Source organism: Hypanus sabinus, chromosome 5 (genome assembly GCF_030144855.1).
Source record: "Hypanus sabinus isolate sHypSab1 chromosome 5, sHypSab1.hap1, whole genome shotgun sequence".
NCBI classification, from domain to species: Eukaryota; Metazoa; Chordata; class Chondrichthyes; order Myliobatiformes; family Dasyatidae; genus Hypanus; species Hypanus sabinus.
This window is the reverse complement of record NC_082710.1, coordinates 103,390,577-103,406,389: the sequence shown is the minus strand read 5'-3', so window position 1 is coordinate 103,406,389 and position 15,813 is coordinate 103,390,577. Positions and strand designations below refer to the sequence as shown.

At 37.8% G+C, this 15,813-nt stretch overlaps 1 protein-coding gene across 5 annotated transcripts in view; it reads right to left on the bottom strand.

Moving 5' to 3' along the window:
* LOC132394301 (methyl-CpG-binding domain protein 5-like) overlaps positions 1-15,813 on the bottom strand; it is a 225,133-nt gene that overhangs the window by 43,401 nt on the left and 165,919 nt on the right. For all 5 annotated transcript variants that reach the window (XM_059970267.1, XM_059970266.1, XM_059970264.1 and 2 more), the window contains one exon: positions 1,304-1,518. In XM_059970267.1, the coding sequence (XP_059826250.1) occupies positions 1,304-1,518 (215 nt within the window). The remainder of the gene's footprint in view (positions 1-1,303; positions 1,519-15,813) is intronic.

The window sequence follows — 15,813 nt, the reverse complement described above, 5'->3', positions numbered from 1 at the left end:
CTGTCATACTCAATATTGAATAATCCAAATTCAGCTAAGTGATCTGAAGGTGGGGAATTTAATAGCTATGTTTGTATGAAGCTTGCCATTTTAGATTTCCTTTCCTCTATTCGTTTTTTCGTTCATTTGTATATTTCGGCCAACTGGGCAATCCCTGTAGGTCAGACTACACATCACTCAGACTTCCAACATTAACAACACATTACGCTTAATTGGCTGATTAATAACTAGGTTATTTCAACCTAATATATACATTGCTTTGTTTCACCCACTGCCATCCACCACCATCTCACCTACTTAGACTAACTTGTTTTCTCTTTCCCATTTCTGATTAAAGTGGATTGCAAGTGGTTTACTGTCACATGTACTGAGATACAGTAAAAAGCTTGCCGTGCATACTGATAATACAGATCAAATCATTTCACAGTGCACTGAGCTAAACCATTTTAATGTATATCTATATGTTAACTTGCAACTTTGTTTTTTATATCATTCTTTACATCATTGTTGCATGTCACACCCTGACCAACACACCACAGCAAATTCCCACTACATGTAAATATGGTCAATAAAAGTTGACCCTTGACAAGATAAAAACAAAGCTGAATAAAATGAAACAGCTACAGAGAAAGTGCAAAGCAACTAAATAATGTACAAGATCATAATGACTGTGAGATCAATGGTCCATTTTAACGTGCTAGTGAACCATTTAATAGTCTTATAACAATGGGGCAGAAGCTGTCCTTAAACCTGGTAGTATGTCCATTCAGGCTTTTGCATCTTCTGGCTGATGGAGGAGGGGAGAAGAGAGAACACTCAGTGTGGGTAGGGCTTCTGTGACGTGCTGAACTGTTATCAGTTACTTACTGGCACAAGCAAAGCAGCTGACATACCAAGCCATCATGCATCCAGATAGAATGCTTTCTATGGTTCATTGATAGAAGTTGGTGGGGATCAATTTATTTAGCTTATTGAGGGAGTAGAGGTATTGGTGAGCTTTCCTGGTCATGGAGTCTACGCAGTTTGATCAGGACAGATTATTAGTGGAATTAACTCTTAGTAACTTGAAGCTCTCAGCCTCAACTTCATTGATATAGAGATGATGATGTGCAGTGCCCTTTTCTGATGTCAATGGTCAGCTGACGTTGAAGGAAAGGTTGAAAGCTCTGAGGGGCTTCAACCCGAACCATTCTCTCTACCCACAGATGGTGCCTGATCTGCTGAGTTTTGACCAGCTTTTGTTTTCAAGTCAGCAATTCAGTAATTATGTGTAAGATTAGAAGATAACATGCAAACTACTTACCTGAAAGTTTTGAAAAACACATGCCATGGGGTTTAGAGGGTTGCTTGGGCCCGAAAGTGAAGAGTGACCCTGAAACCCCTGAAGACCCTGAGTCCCTTGCAGACCTTGCAAAAGTTGATGATTAGTCTGAGGAAGCATTTGATTGGTGTTGATCAAGGTCTGGAGATGGCTTAACTGTGGGTTGTTCAAAGTATTGTTGAATGAACTCGGATCACCTGGAAATAATAAAATATAAACATGATTAAGTGGTGAAATCTACAAGCATTGGCTGCACAATTCTGAAACAAATACACAAGTAATCAATTAAAGAAAAACAGATTAAAAAGTCAACTTGGCTTTGTAGTAACAACATTACAGACAAATTAAGAACAATTAATCAAAGTATAATCCTCTGATCCCTGTGTTCACTGGGAAGCTGTGCTGATTGATCATCCTCTCAGCAGTAAAAAAAATTGATTAAATTCACCATGCACGTAGGAAGGCTATCAATGAAAGGCTTTAATGTGAATTACATCTTTCAGGGATTCAAAACATGGAGAACACTCAATGAATGAAGTACATGGCATCATTTAGTAATTAAGAACTGAATTTAACAATGTTAATTTAACACTGAATCTGTCCTTTCATTTCAGGTATGATGGTTTCTACCAATAATTTAATTCAAGAACATTAGTTAATTTTTCAATAGATTTAAAATAATTTAGGTAGTTCTATTTCCAGTGATTAGTTTGAAGGGATTCTGTTTCTGGATTAAACTCACAATAAGCATTATTGACAGTGTCGAAGGATACTTCAAAACATTCAGCAATAACTCTGGGACTACTGGTACAAATAAATGTGAAAGACAAGCTCTAATCCTCCCAGCGCTCATATTAAAAAACAGAACATAAATGAGGATCAAACAACACACACACAAAATGCTGGAGGAACTCAGTAGGTCAGGTAGTGGGCGAAGACTCTTCTTCAGGGCTGGAAGAGGGGGGAGAGTGGGTGTGGAAGGAGGACTAGCTAGGCAGTGAGAGGTGAAGCCTGGAGGGTGGAAACAGTAAAGGGCTGGTGAAGGAGAAATCTGATAGGAGAGAAGAGAGGACAATGGGGGGAAAGGAGCAGGAGGGACACCGGGGAGGGAAAAAATTTACTTAGAGAAATTGATGTTCATGCTATCAGGTAAGAGGCTACCCAGATGGAATATGAGATGCTGCTCCTTCACCCTAAGAGAGGCCTCATCGTGGTAAAAGACTATGCCATGGACTGACATGTCCAAATGGGAATGGGGATAGGAATTAAAATATTTGGCTACTGACAAATTCCACTTTTGTTGGATAAAGCGGAGTTACTCGACAAAGGCTGTGAAATATCTCTTTTGCTTTGTTTCCCATTCATATTATAAGGATATGAAAAGAGGGTACAAGAATTAACAACTGCCGACTGTTTGAATTATACAGCTTGAAAATCAAGACAGATGTACTTAAGTTATGAGCGGACAAAAAAAAAATCAGGAAAGAGGTCAATGAGTCAAATCTTGAAAAAATTACCAAGGTTGATGATATCATTGGTGGCTACTGTAACGTGCCAGTTAAGGTCAAATGTCAATTACCCCAAAATATGTAAAAGCTCACCATTAAAAAAGTTAGACACCACTCTGCACAACCTTTGCAGGCTGTCTTAACTATCACAGAAAATAACTCTGGCACTCACCCTACTTATCCTACAATCTTGCTGCTTTGAAATCAGTTTCTGAAATTTTGAAACACTGCATATCCATAAGGCCAGTTTTACAAAATAAATATTTATAAGCATCTACAAAAATCTAAATTTATGCATCTATCAATTTGATATCTGCTACCAAGCACCACCTGACAAAGTGGTCAAAAATCAGATTATACTCAAGTTTCTGTATAATCAAAGTTTAAGTTCCCAATTCAACTTTCCATACAAATCTCACAAATTATGAGAACCTGAACTGCTTTCTTTGTAATTCTATCAAATTATTCTTTTCTTCTCCATTATATTTAATGGTTGTAGTCTAAACTGGCTCTCTGGGTACTTTCCCTGATCTTGCTTCACACTGGAATGCTTTGTTCAATACAATGGCTCTAATTTGGTTTATTAAATGAGGAAGTTCTCAAAACTCTCTGAATTAGTGCTCTAGCTCAGAAGCTTACTACATTAAACACCTTCAGACGTTCATTAAATAATTTAGATAATTTCAAATCAGCACAAACTCTATTCAATTCCTCTGAACTTTATTCAAATATTTGTGCATTATATTAATAGGACACGAGAGTTTTTGAGCAAAACAATACTCCAGCAGCTTCCAAATAATTTGAGAACTGAAGATAGTTCAAGCTCAGCCTTTTCTCGCTGGAATGAAGGAGGATGAGAGGTGACTTGATTGACATGTACAAGATGATAAGAGGTGTAGATTAAGTAGATAGCCACTTTTTCCCCATGGCAGAAATGGCTAAAGAGGGGGCCAAATTTAAGGTGGCTGGAGAAAAGTATAGGGGATATCAGAAGTAAACCTTTATACTTTACTTTGAAAGTGATGAGTGTATGAAACACGCTGCTAGGAGTAGTAGTAGAGACAGACACATTAGGGGCATTTAAGAAACTCTAAATAGGCACATTGATGAAAGAAAAATGGAGGGCTATGTAGGAGGCAAGGGTTAGACTGATCTCAAGAGTTGGTTAAATGGTCAACACAGCATTATGGTCTGATATATTGTTGAACTGGAAAGAAATTAATCCTCCCACTGTATTTAATTGGTTCTCTCAAACTATGTTATGTTTAAATTTAGAAAAAATTAGAAGTGGTACTTTTGAGACTTCTATTAAATTTGAAAAGTTATGGAGACTATTTATTCAACATTTTCATATGATGTAATATGACCCTGTGCCAAGTTCATTTGATTTCCCAGCTTTTAGCTTATGGATTTTGAGAGGACCGGAAGTGACGGCATTGATGAATACTTATTTTTGTGAGAAATTATAAACAGCCCCCCTTTTTTTCTCTTTTTTGCTTCTTTTTCTTCTATATTAGTTATTAATTATTAGATTAGATTAGCTAGTTTGGTATTATATTTTTTTTTGTTTTTTTTTCTTTCTTTTTTCTGTTTTCTTTATATCATATATTATGAAATATTTAGTCTTACTATGTTCATACATATATTTTATGGCTTATGTTTTGGTAAATTTATTTATATTGTAACTATTATGTATGTTTTTTTTCATATGTAATGGAATTTATATGTTGGTAATTTCTTTATCAATATATCATTTATATTCTGTCCATATTACTAATATTAATAAAAAGATTTAGAAAGAAAGAAAGCATTATGGTCTGAAAGGCCTGTACTGTATTGGTCTATATTCTATATTCCTCCTGTTGCTCTATTAGCTTACACCATTAAAAAAGTCTTTTAATAAACCTTTACATCCGTGCAAAGGAAATATGACTTCAAACTACAGGAGATAAATAGAAAAGATAAATGATTGCATTTGGGAGGACGAGAAAGAGGTGCATGGGCTATTGCAATACATTGGATTTAGTTATGAAGCTGAGGGAATTAAAATGCCAGAGTTTTGGTTAAGGGTATTTGGAGTCAAGACATACAGAGTAAAGTCTGAAGATAACGAAGGTATATATGAATATTTCAGCATAAGGGCAGAGGAAGGAACAAAAGACATAATGATGGAATAAGTCAGAAACTCGCCTGAAATGAAAACACAGATACTGTGGGCAATTTTAAATTAACCTAAAACAGTTCCTGGGTCCAAAGATATACACAAGACTTAAAGGTTTACTTAAAGTGAAATGTGATTCTTGTAAGAATAACAGACATGCACCCTGATAACGGAACAGCGCACAGTTCCAATGTGGCAATGCAGGGATGGTTTTGCACAGGAGCATCATGTTCAGCAGATCAAGAATAGATCTTGACAAACTAAATGTAGGGGTGGGGGGATGTTTCCCCTGGCTGACGAGTCAAGTTCCAGAACACATCAAATAAAGGTTATTTAAGAGGAGAATTGGCATTACTTAGCTTCAGAATTTTCTACACTAGGTGGTAGTGGAAACCAAGTCATGTTCATTTTAAACAGACTGATAAATATCTGGGCATTAAACAATTTGTTAGATAAGGACACAGTCCTGGAAAATGGTATTGCGATGGAACATTTCCATAATCTTGAATAATGCTCAGAAGTGTTGTTTGCTCTGCTTCCATTTCTTAGGTTTCACGTTGTATTTAGGGACAGAAAAGAAACTAACATTAATACTTCCAACCAAAAGTGGAAGTAAGGAATTCTATTGACATGGACTAAGTTGGGAAAAAACATCAGAAAAAGCAGAAAAAGATCATGTCTAAAAGGTCAAAAGCAGCAGATCAGACACAGCAGGACGATTTTGTGAAAAGGTAATCATTTAACTCACTAAGATAAGACAGCTTAAATGTCGTGACCATTATGGAAACCTGATTAGGGAAGACTTTATTTAGAAGCTGTGGTGAATGCAGGTTGATTGAGAGTGACACCATATTCAAAAATCTGGGAGATGAAAAGATTGTAATTTGAATTAGATAGGTATTTCAAAAGATTTTCTTGTCATCTATCTGCTGCCAGTAACAGCTGGGTGCAAGAGGTGAGTTTTTAAATGGGAATGAGTTTTGAGAATACTTGAAGAGAAGAAAGTGTCCATAAGAGGTGGAAGGAAAACGAATGGGTATAAGACACATTTTCCCCATGTAAATCTGGAATACCGTTTAGCTATGCAGAGGAGAAAATGCCCAAATATGATCTGGTCAGATCTTATGTTTAGCTAATTCCATTATGTACAAGAGATGCTCAAGGTTGCACCACTTGAATCCTGTTGAGCAAAAATGGGGATTGCATTCAACCAATAGAACATGACTGGGTAAGAGTAATAAACTTATATTCTCAAGTGAAAGCACTGACAAGAGAACTGATCACAGCAGTATCATTGTCAATGAATTAGACAGAAAAGTTAGAGATAACAAAGTGTATGATACAATTAATCAATCCACTACAACCTCTTCTGATATATAGTTTTCTTTGATAGCATTCTAGAAATTAAACAGCCATTTCTAGATTTCATTCATCTTTTAAGTGCTACCAAAATATTCACTAAAATTAGTAAATCATGAACTTCAACTGACTGCAGCACCATGTAAGTATTAGTTAATGTGACATACATTAACATAATTTCCCAAAATTAAACATTATCCTGCAGCTCTCAAGGTTCAATTTCCACTATTAACCACCTTCCCCATTTCAAATCCACTTGCACCTACTTCTAATCAGGATTATATGAAATTATCTAACATTTAGGAACTTACAAAGTCAGCAATGGGCTACTGAAAATATCAATCCATCTCACAAATGACTTGATTCTTCCACTTGTTAATGTACTCTAGAACAACTCAATTCCAATCCAGTGGCTTTAAAATTGTAAATTTGTTGTAAAATTATTAATTTGGCAGAGATCAACTTGCAAAGCAAAATCTGTAATATTGATGTTTGAAATTAATATGGCAAAATTATAATCTGAATTGCTTATATTATTATTTGAAAGAAAACAATCAAAATGGTAAAAAAAACTGGATCGAAGACAGAACTTTTAAAAACGTTTTTAAAATTGTAAATTATTGCATAAGGACACAAGGAAGCTGGGAGAGCAATCCCACTGGTAGTCTTATTTCCCTGCACTTATTCCCTCTGACATACCCAACAGTAACCCTAAGATTCTTTTTGTCATGAACGTTTAGTAAGGGATAATTTACTGGGGGCAATTATCCTACCAGCACATCTTTAAAATGTGGAAGGAAACCCACATGGTCACAGAAATTGCCAGCTGTATGTAGACAAAATCCAACATCAGAATTGAACCTGGGTCTCTGAAGTAGTGAGACAGCAGTACTAATTGCTGTGATATTGTTCTGCCAATAGCATGTAACATATTAATTTTTGGAATTATGTTGAATGCAATTGAAGAGTGTTTGTTGCAGTTTAAGAATTTGTAAAAAAGGGTGGAATGATTTTGACCGGACAAGGAACAAATATGGAACGCTTCACAGATTTGATCACCATTTACTTGATTGTTCATTCTAGTATCAATCCAAGCACAAGGATTATGTGGTGTTAAGATAATATGAAGACAACACAAAGTTCTTGAAGACATTTATAATTGAACTGGAGCAATGAAGTAAGCAAACAATAAGAGCCAATCACTGAATACCTGCAGTGGTATTTTGGAAGAATGGCTCATCCAGAAATTGATGATAAATGCAAAAATTGGCAAGAAGTGTTTGAATTCTTCAGTTGGTGCTTAATGGTTCCAAGGTTTGATTTATAGACTAGATCAATTCAACGGAAAGGGACATATAACTATTATAGGCTAGAAAGGGACAAGACATGACAGATTCTAGAAAGCATAAACTTAACACGACACAAAAAGAATTAGCCTCTAATACAATTTCCTCATATGAACATTTTGTTGATATTGTCCAGTTGAAACAGATTTTGTAACAATCTCTTACAGGATCCCACATTCACAAGTGCAATTAATACTTCATTAACTTGTCATTTTCTTAATACTTCTGAATGCAGATTATCCATACAAATTATCCGCCACTTTAAAGCTTTCATGTTTGTCAATTTCAACTTGATCTGTCACATCTTGAAATCCTATTTTTGATTCATGCAACTTTTCTTTCACCACCTGTCAGAAGGTAGATGTGAGTGAGAGAGAGGGAGGGGGAGGGAGGGAGAGAGAGAGATTGATTCATTCAGGTGCACTGCTCTTTGGCCGTCCTCCTTCCATGAAAGATTTTATCTCCTGATGGTATCCTCTCTTTGCTGGCACTTTGCTGGAGCAGTTGCCTACCACAAAATGACTTCCGGTGAGAGAGCCAGGACTACTTAATCAGCAAGCTATTTCATCAGCAATCAGGACCAGAACATTTAGTTGAGCATTTTTCATTCTGGTGGGGTAGACTTCTTGGCAATTTTTGCATTTATCATCAATTTCTGGATGAGCCATTCTTCCAAAATACCACTGCAGGTATTCAGTGATTGGCTCTTATTGTTTGCTTGCTTCATTGCTCCAGTTCAATTATAAATGTCTTCAAGAACTTTGTGTTGTCTTCAAATTATCTAATGGAGCTAAACAACTAAAGAAATAATGAAGAACACTAAGTGTTCTTTCCATCTATGTTTCAGCATGATATAGATGATGCATTTATCCACAAAGCCATTTCAGAAAATAGAATTTATTAACAACCTAGTTTATATAATTCTAGCAATAATTCGCACTTGCTCAATGGGTGAATTTAAGTAAACATCCTTGATTGGAGCATTGTCAAAAAAATTTGACAGAGCTACATAAGGATATAAAAGCAAAGGCCAGCAGAAGTTTCATTGAGGAATTAGGTTTTAACAGCATCCTAGAGAAGAAAACCATTACTAAAGCAGATTAGGATGTTATTCCAGTATTCAGTGTCTTAGCAGCTGAAGGCTGTGCTCAGTAGTGGTGGAACATTTAAAATTAGAGTCATGCAAAAAGGCCAAAATGTGCAGGAGCATGAATATCCCCCAAATTGTAAGTTTGGAGATTGGGGGGGGGGGGGGTGTAGATGGAAAAGCCTTGGACTTGAATTCTCATATTTTCCCCTGTAAGACACTGCTCAACAAGAAGCTATGTTCAATACGTAGGAAAGGAGAGCTAAACTGCTCCAAAAATTGCAGCCAGCTTTTAATGATGTGCAATAGAGAGCATACTGACAATAGAATGACAGTATGGTACTGCAGCTGGAAGCTCACAAAGCACACCAACAGGTGATTAGGACAGCTCAGCACATCACTGGGATTCAACTACTAGACCTGGAGACAATCTGCAACTCTCGATGTCTGCAGTGCGTTTGTAACATATTTAAAAACCCATCCCATCCCAGACACTATTTGCTCAATCTCCAGCCATGTGGTAGGAGATACTGAGGCATCGTAGCCAAGACAGTAAGACTGAAAAACAGTTTCTTCCTGAGGTCTGTAGTGCAGCTGAATAATCTGACTTGCCAATGACCTTTAACTGTTATGGACCATCGAAGTTACTCACTGCATGAAAATAAGAATCAGAATCAGATTTATTATCACCAGCACGTGAAATGAAATTTGTCAACACTGCAGCAGTTCAATGCAATACATAATCTAACAGAGAGAAAAATAATAATAAATAAATAAATCAATTATGTATATTGAATAGATTATTAAATGTGCAAAAACAGAAATACTGTACATTTTAAAAAAAGTGAGATAGTGCCCAAGGATTCAATGTTCATTTAGGAATCAGACAGCAGAGAGGAAGAAGCTGTTCCTGAGTTGCTGAGTGTGTGCCTTCAGGCTTCTGCACCTCCTACCCGATGGCAACAGTGAGAAAAGGGCATGCACTGGGTGCTGGAGGTCCTTAATAATGGATGCTGCCTTTCTGAGACACTCTCACTAAAGATGTTCTTTGTAGGCTAGTACCCATGATGGAGCTGACTAGATTTACAACCTTCTGCAGCTTCTTTCAGTCCTGTGTAGTAGCCCCTCCATACCTGTCATAATGCTCTCCACAGTACAACTATAAATTTTTGAGTGTATTTGTTGACATGCCAAATCTCTTTCAAACTTCTAATAAAGTATAGCTGCTGTCTTGCCTTCTTTATAACTATATCCATATGTTGGGACCAGGTTAGATCCTCAGAGATCTTGACACCTAAGATCCTGAAGCTGCTCACTCTCTCCACTTCTGAGGATTAGTATGTGTTCCTTCCTTTTACCCTTCCTGAAGTCCACAATCAGCTCTTTCGTCTTATTGATGTTGAGTGCCAGGTTGTTGCTGTGGCACCACTCCACTAGTTGGCATATCTCACTCCTGTACGCTCTCTCGTCACCACCTGAAATTCTACCAACAATGGTTGTATCATCAGCAAATTTGTGGATGGTATTTGAGCTATGCCTAGCCACATAGTCGTGGGTATATAGAGAGCAAAGCAGTGGGCTAAGCACACACCCCTGAGATGCACCAGTGTTGCAGTGTTGATCATCAGTGAGGATATGTTATCACCAATCCGCACAGACTGTGGTCATCTGGTTAGGAAGTCGAGAATCCAATTGCAGATGGAGGTAAGGAGGCCCAGGTTCCGCAACTTCTCAATCAGGATTGTGGCAATGATGGTATTAAATGCTGAGCTATGGTCAATGAACAGCATCCTGATGTAGGTGTTTGTGTTGTCCAGGTGGTCTAAAGCCATGCAGAGAGCCATTGACCTATTGTGGTGATAGGCAAATTGCAATGGGTCCAGGTCCTTGCTGAGGCAGTTCAGTCTAGTCACGACCAACCTCTCAAAGCACTTCATCACTGTCGATGTGAGTGCTACCGGGTGATAGTCATTAAGGCAGCCCACATTATTCTTCTTAGGCACTGATATAATTGTTGCCTTTTTGAAACAAGTGGAAACTTCCATCTGAAGCAGGGAGAGGCTGAAAATGTCCTTCAATACTCCCGCTAGTTGGTTAGCACAGGTTTTCAGAGCCTCACCAGGAACTCCATCGGGACCTTCCGCCTTGCGAGGGTTCACTCTCTTTAAAGACAGTCTAACATCGGCTCTGAAATGGAGATCACAGGGTCATCAGGTGCAGCAGGGATATTTACAGCTATAGTTGTGTTCTCCCTTTCAAAGCATGCATAAAAGGCATTGAGTGCATCTGATAGTGAAGCATTGCTGCCATTCATGCTATTGGATTTCGCTTTGTAGGAAGTAATGTCTTGCGGTCCCTGCCAGAGTTGCTGTGCAACCGATGGCACTTCCAACATCATTCGAAATTGTCTCTTCGCCCTTGAAATAGCCCTCCACAAATCATACCCTGCTTTCTGGTACAGGCCTGGATTGCCAGACTTTAAAGCCACAGATCGAGCATTCAGCAGACGATGTACCTCCTGGATCATTCACAGCTTTCAGTCTGGGAATGTACAGCAAGTCTTTGTAGGCACACACCCATCCACACAGGTTTTAATGAAGTCGGTAACAACTGCAGCATACTCATCCAGATTCAACGATGAATTCCTGAATACAGTCCAGTCCACCAATTCAGAGCAGTCCCGTAGGCACTCTTGTGCTTCCCTTGTCCATACTTTCTTGGTTTTCATTGCTGGTGCTGCAGTCTTCATCCTCTGCCTATACTCAGGGAGTAGAAGTACAGCCAGGTGATCAGACTTCCTGAAGTGAGGGCGTGGAATAGCACAGTCAGCATTCTTGATGGTGGTGTAGTGTGTTGTTTCCTCAGGTATTGCAAGTGATCTGTTGATGGTAATTGCTTAGTGATTTTTTTCAGACTGACCTGGTTAAAATCTCCCAAAACAATGGTGAAGGTGTTAGGGTGCGCTGTTTCATGCATGTTGGTCCCATAACTCAGATCAAAAGCCTGCTTGACTTTGGCCTGAGTGGAATGTTAACTGCTACCAAAATGACCTCAGAAAACTCCCATGGGAGAGAAAATATGAGAATTTAAAAAAAAATTAAGCCACACTGCATGCATTGTAAAATCTGTTTTGAATGGACTGGAGTAGCACCGCAATCTCGCTGCCTTGAGTAAAGACACTGAAGTTCTATTCTATTCATGCTTATGGGAGGGTAGACTGCCAATTCTCTTTGGCTGCAAGCACAGGGTCAGGAAACTAGAAGATTGCCAATTCTTAGAGTATTAAAAAAAGAGAAAGGAAGAGACTGAATAGTAATATGCCACAATTATCATCATATGTGAGGAGGGCAAATAATTGGAAAATTCTCAAAGTGAATGCAAGATTACTTAATGTCACACAGGTTCACAAAAACAGCATGAAGTGTTTTGTTTTTCTGACAGGATGGAGTTTATATCATGTACTAGAGTTGCACCATTATTATAAGTCATACGGTATTGAAACAGGCTCTTAGGCCTAACTGGTCTATGATGACCACGATTACCATCTACCTCATTCCATTTACTTGTGTTTGGAAGTACAATCCAAACTTTACTAAGTGGCTTGTAAATGCTCGTGTCCTTAGCTCAACCATTTCTTCTAGTTACAACCACCATTTAGGTGAAAACTCAGTTCTGATTAAATCTCTCCCCTCTCACCCTAAACCCACGTACCCTAGTTCTTATTCAAATGGAAGATTAATGGTTATAATTAGCTCCATGGATGTACTTGATGCATTCTACATAGGAGAAATTTCAAAAACCTCAATGCCAAGCCCCTGTTAATCGGTGATTTGTACATTAAGTATGCAGATGGCATCAACATTTTCAGTATAATTAATGGATTAGTTTGGTGTGGAAATGGAATTCAATCCAAATAATTGTGAGATAATGAATTTAGGGTGGGCAAACGAAGTGACAGGAATCATACAAAAATTATTTCTTCATTAAGAGGCCAGCTGAGTACATACAAAAAACCAGAGCAATATACCTTATATTAAGAGAATCAATAAATATGAGAAACAGGAGTACAAAGAAGACACATGGGATAATAGGAATGTATGATCTTAATGAATAGCAGGCATGTGAGGTTGAATAGCCACCTCATTCATGTCTCTATTTCTTATGTAAAACACAAAATGCTGAAAGAGGAACTCAGATCAGGCATCATCTATGGAAAAGGATAAAGAACTGATGTTTTGGGCTGTGACACATTATCAGGACGAATGACAGGATTGAGTTCTCTGTAACAGCACCTATGGAGAATGTCTTTTTCTTATGTCTTTGTTCATTAGCCTGTCATAAAGTACAAGGATAAAGATCTTGAGAGCCTCGTACCTAGTGTCCTGAAGATAGCAGATACAAAGATACTTGCCTTTATTGACCAAAACATTATTTATTCAAGCAGGAAAGCCAAGGTGTAACGTTTATACAGTGTACTATATTCATCGCTGCATGGTCTGTACAACAATTACTTAGGTCTTTTTGATATTTAGTTTTAATAAACTTAATATGTTTTTAAATTCATCTCAATGAACTATATTGTGCAAGAATCTAAAGCTTAATCTTTTATCTTTATAAAAAATTCTCCTTTCATGTTCCCTGCTCTTTGTACCTCAGTAACCTCACATCTGATGATACTGTAAGATTTTCATTTTCTCTAACAGTTGGCAGTTTTGCTGCCAAGTGAAGCTGCATCTTTTTAGTTGCTGCAATTAGATGCTTTGGATAGATTCTTCACAAATTAGGTGAGATAACCCAAACTCATTTCATGTAACTCGTTTTGTCCAAAGACACCAGTAAGTCTACCTGAGCCAAAAATCACACTGTTGCATCCAGCTGCAAAAATGTGTACAAGGATTGCTCTACATACATTCCTAAATTTAAAAAGAGCAACACAGTTTTGCCTTCAATAGAAAACCATCTCGTTTTATTATACAGTCATGAGCCCAATTATACATACTTCAATCATCTCACTGATGCTTGCTAGCACAAGATAACCTTACAGTTTTTCCTTCCAAGACCATTGCTCCCTCACACTCCATCTTGTTCCATCCAAAGGCTCCATCTTCTTCCAAATTTAAAATAGGAGATATCTACTAGCATCATTTCAAGGGAGAAAGCTGAAAATATGTAACAGGTCAGGCTATGTCTACTGAAAAGCAGAACTAACTTTTAAGTCACTACTTCATCAGAACATCATGGGAAATGAAGGGTCTTCAACTTGAAATGATAACTTTCTCTTTCCACAGATACCACTTGTTCTGTTGAATGCTCCTTTCAATTTTTCTTCATTCAAGATTTTCACTGTTAGTATTTTTTTTAAACTTATTTTCCTCTAACACTATCCAAGCACCTGAAATCCAAAACTGAACATTGACTTACAGCCATTTTGTCAATGGGTTGGCACCATCTCTATTACCAATGGTTTAGCATGAATTAATTGTTGTGGCTGAAGACATTTCTAGTTTTGCTATCATGAACTCCACAATGCTGCAGCAAAGCTAGTGCAAAATCCATAGATATCGCCATGGACTTGGCAATAAAACAATAACCTGCATTTATATTGATCCTTTACGATACAATAATTGCCCCATGACATTTCAGATATGTCATCATCATTTTGTGCCATGTTGCATGATATGGGCAATCATGGTCTTTCCAAGACAATGATAGCTCTTGGCAAATTTTTCTACAGAAGTTGTTTGCCGTTGTCTTCTTCTGGGCAGTGACTTTACAAGAAAAGTGACATAAACCACAATCGACACTCTCCAGAGATTGTCTGCTTGGTGTCAGTGGTCACATAACTAGGACTTGTGATATGCACCTGCTGTTCATATGATCATCCACCAGCTGCTCACATGGCTTCAGATGACCCTGATCCGGGGGGCAGGGGATGGCTAAGTAGGTGCTACACCTTGCCGCAAGGGTGACCTGGAGACTAGTGGTGGGAAGGATAAAAGTAGTGGGAGATAGACAGCGGAGAGATTTTATTGGAAGTATTCCAACTACGTGAGGACTATTGCAAGGCAATAGCTATGGCAGACAACGGAAGGCAAAGGTAGATTTGAAGAGCTGAGATGGTCTAGAATTGTAACACAAGGTGAAAAATGACACAGCTAAAGAAGTAATTAAGTGATTCAAAGAACATTTTTTTAAAATTGGAATCAGTGAATGAAAGGATAATAGTTAGGACAGTGCAGGAAATGGGGCTGGTTCACTCAAAATTCTGCTGCTCAAATTTATACAGTAAAAACATGAACAAGAATAACCTACAAGGCCTGTGCAGATTCCTCAGTCAATGCCATCATGGCAGGTGCTTTATTTCAAATGTATTTTCATACTCTTAATCTTGTTGGCATTCAAAACTTTCAATCTTTGACTTAATATTCTCAACCACTAAGAATCTGTAGCCTTTGGATTAAGAATTATAGGAATTTATTAGTCTCTGTTATGTCCAAACCCTTCCTCCATATTTCTGTTCCCTAATTGTGGATTCTCCAGAGAAAGGAAGCAGCTTCTCAGATCGCATGCACTTCAAAGACAGAATTGAATACAGGTCTGACCCAGGCAAAATCTTCTCACAGGATAACATCTGGCAAGCAATATGATGAAACTGCTTTGTACCACCTCCCAAACAAATATATTCTCCCAGGTATTGAGACAAAACTGCTTTTTGTACTCCACTATAATTTCAAATTGCTCTGCAAAAACAAAACAAAATGCAGTTCCTTGTTTGCCTTCTCCAACATTGTCAATTATAGAAGATTCAAAAGATATGGATAAAAGTTATGCTAGAAACAATTTGGAATAGTTCTGCTGAGAGCAATATTCATAGAAGTAATATGCATATATTAAAACCAACAATGTTTGCAACTTGACTAAGAAAAAGATAATTACTGCGCTAGACTGGGGAAGTTTTTTTTATTTTAGGACTACATCGTGGATTAGGCCTTCCCAGCCCTTTGAGCCATGCCGCCTCAGCAACCCCCGAC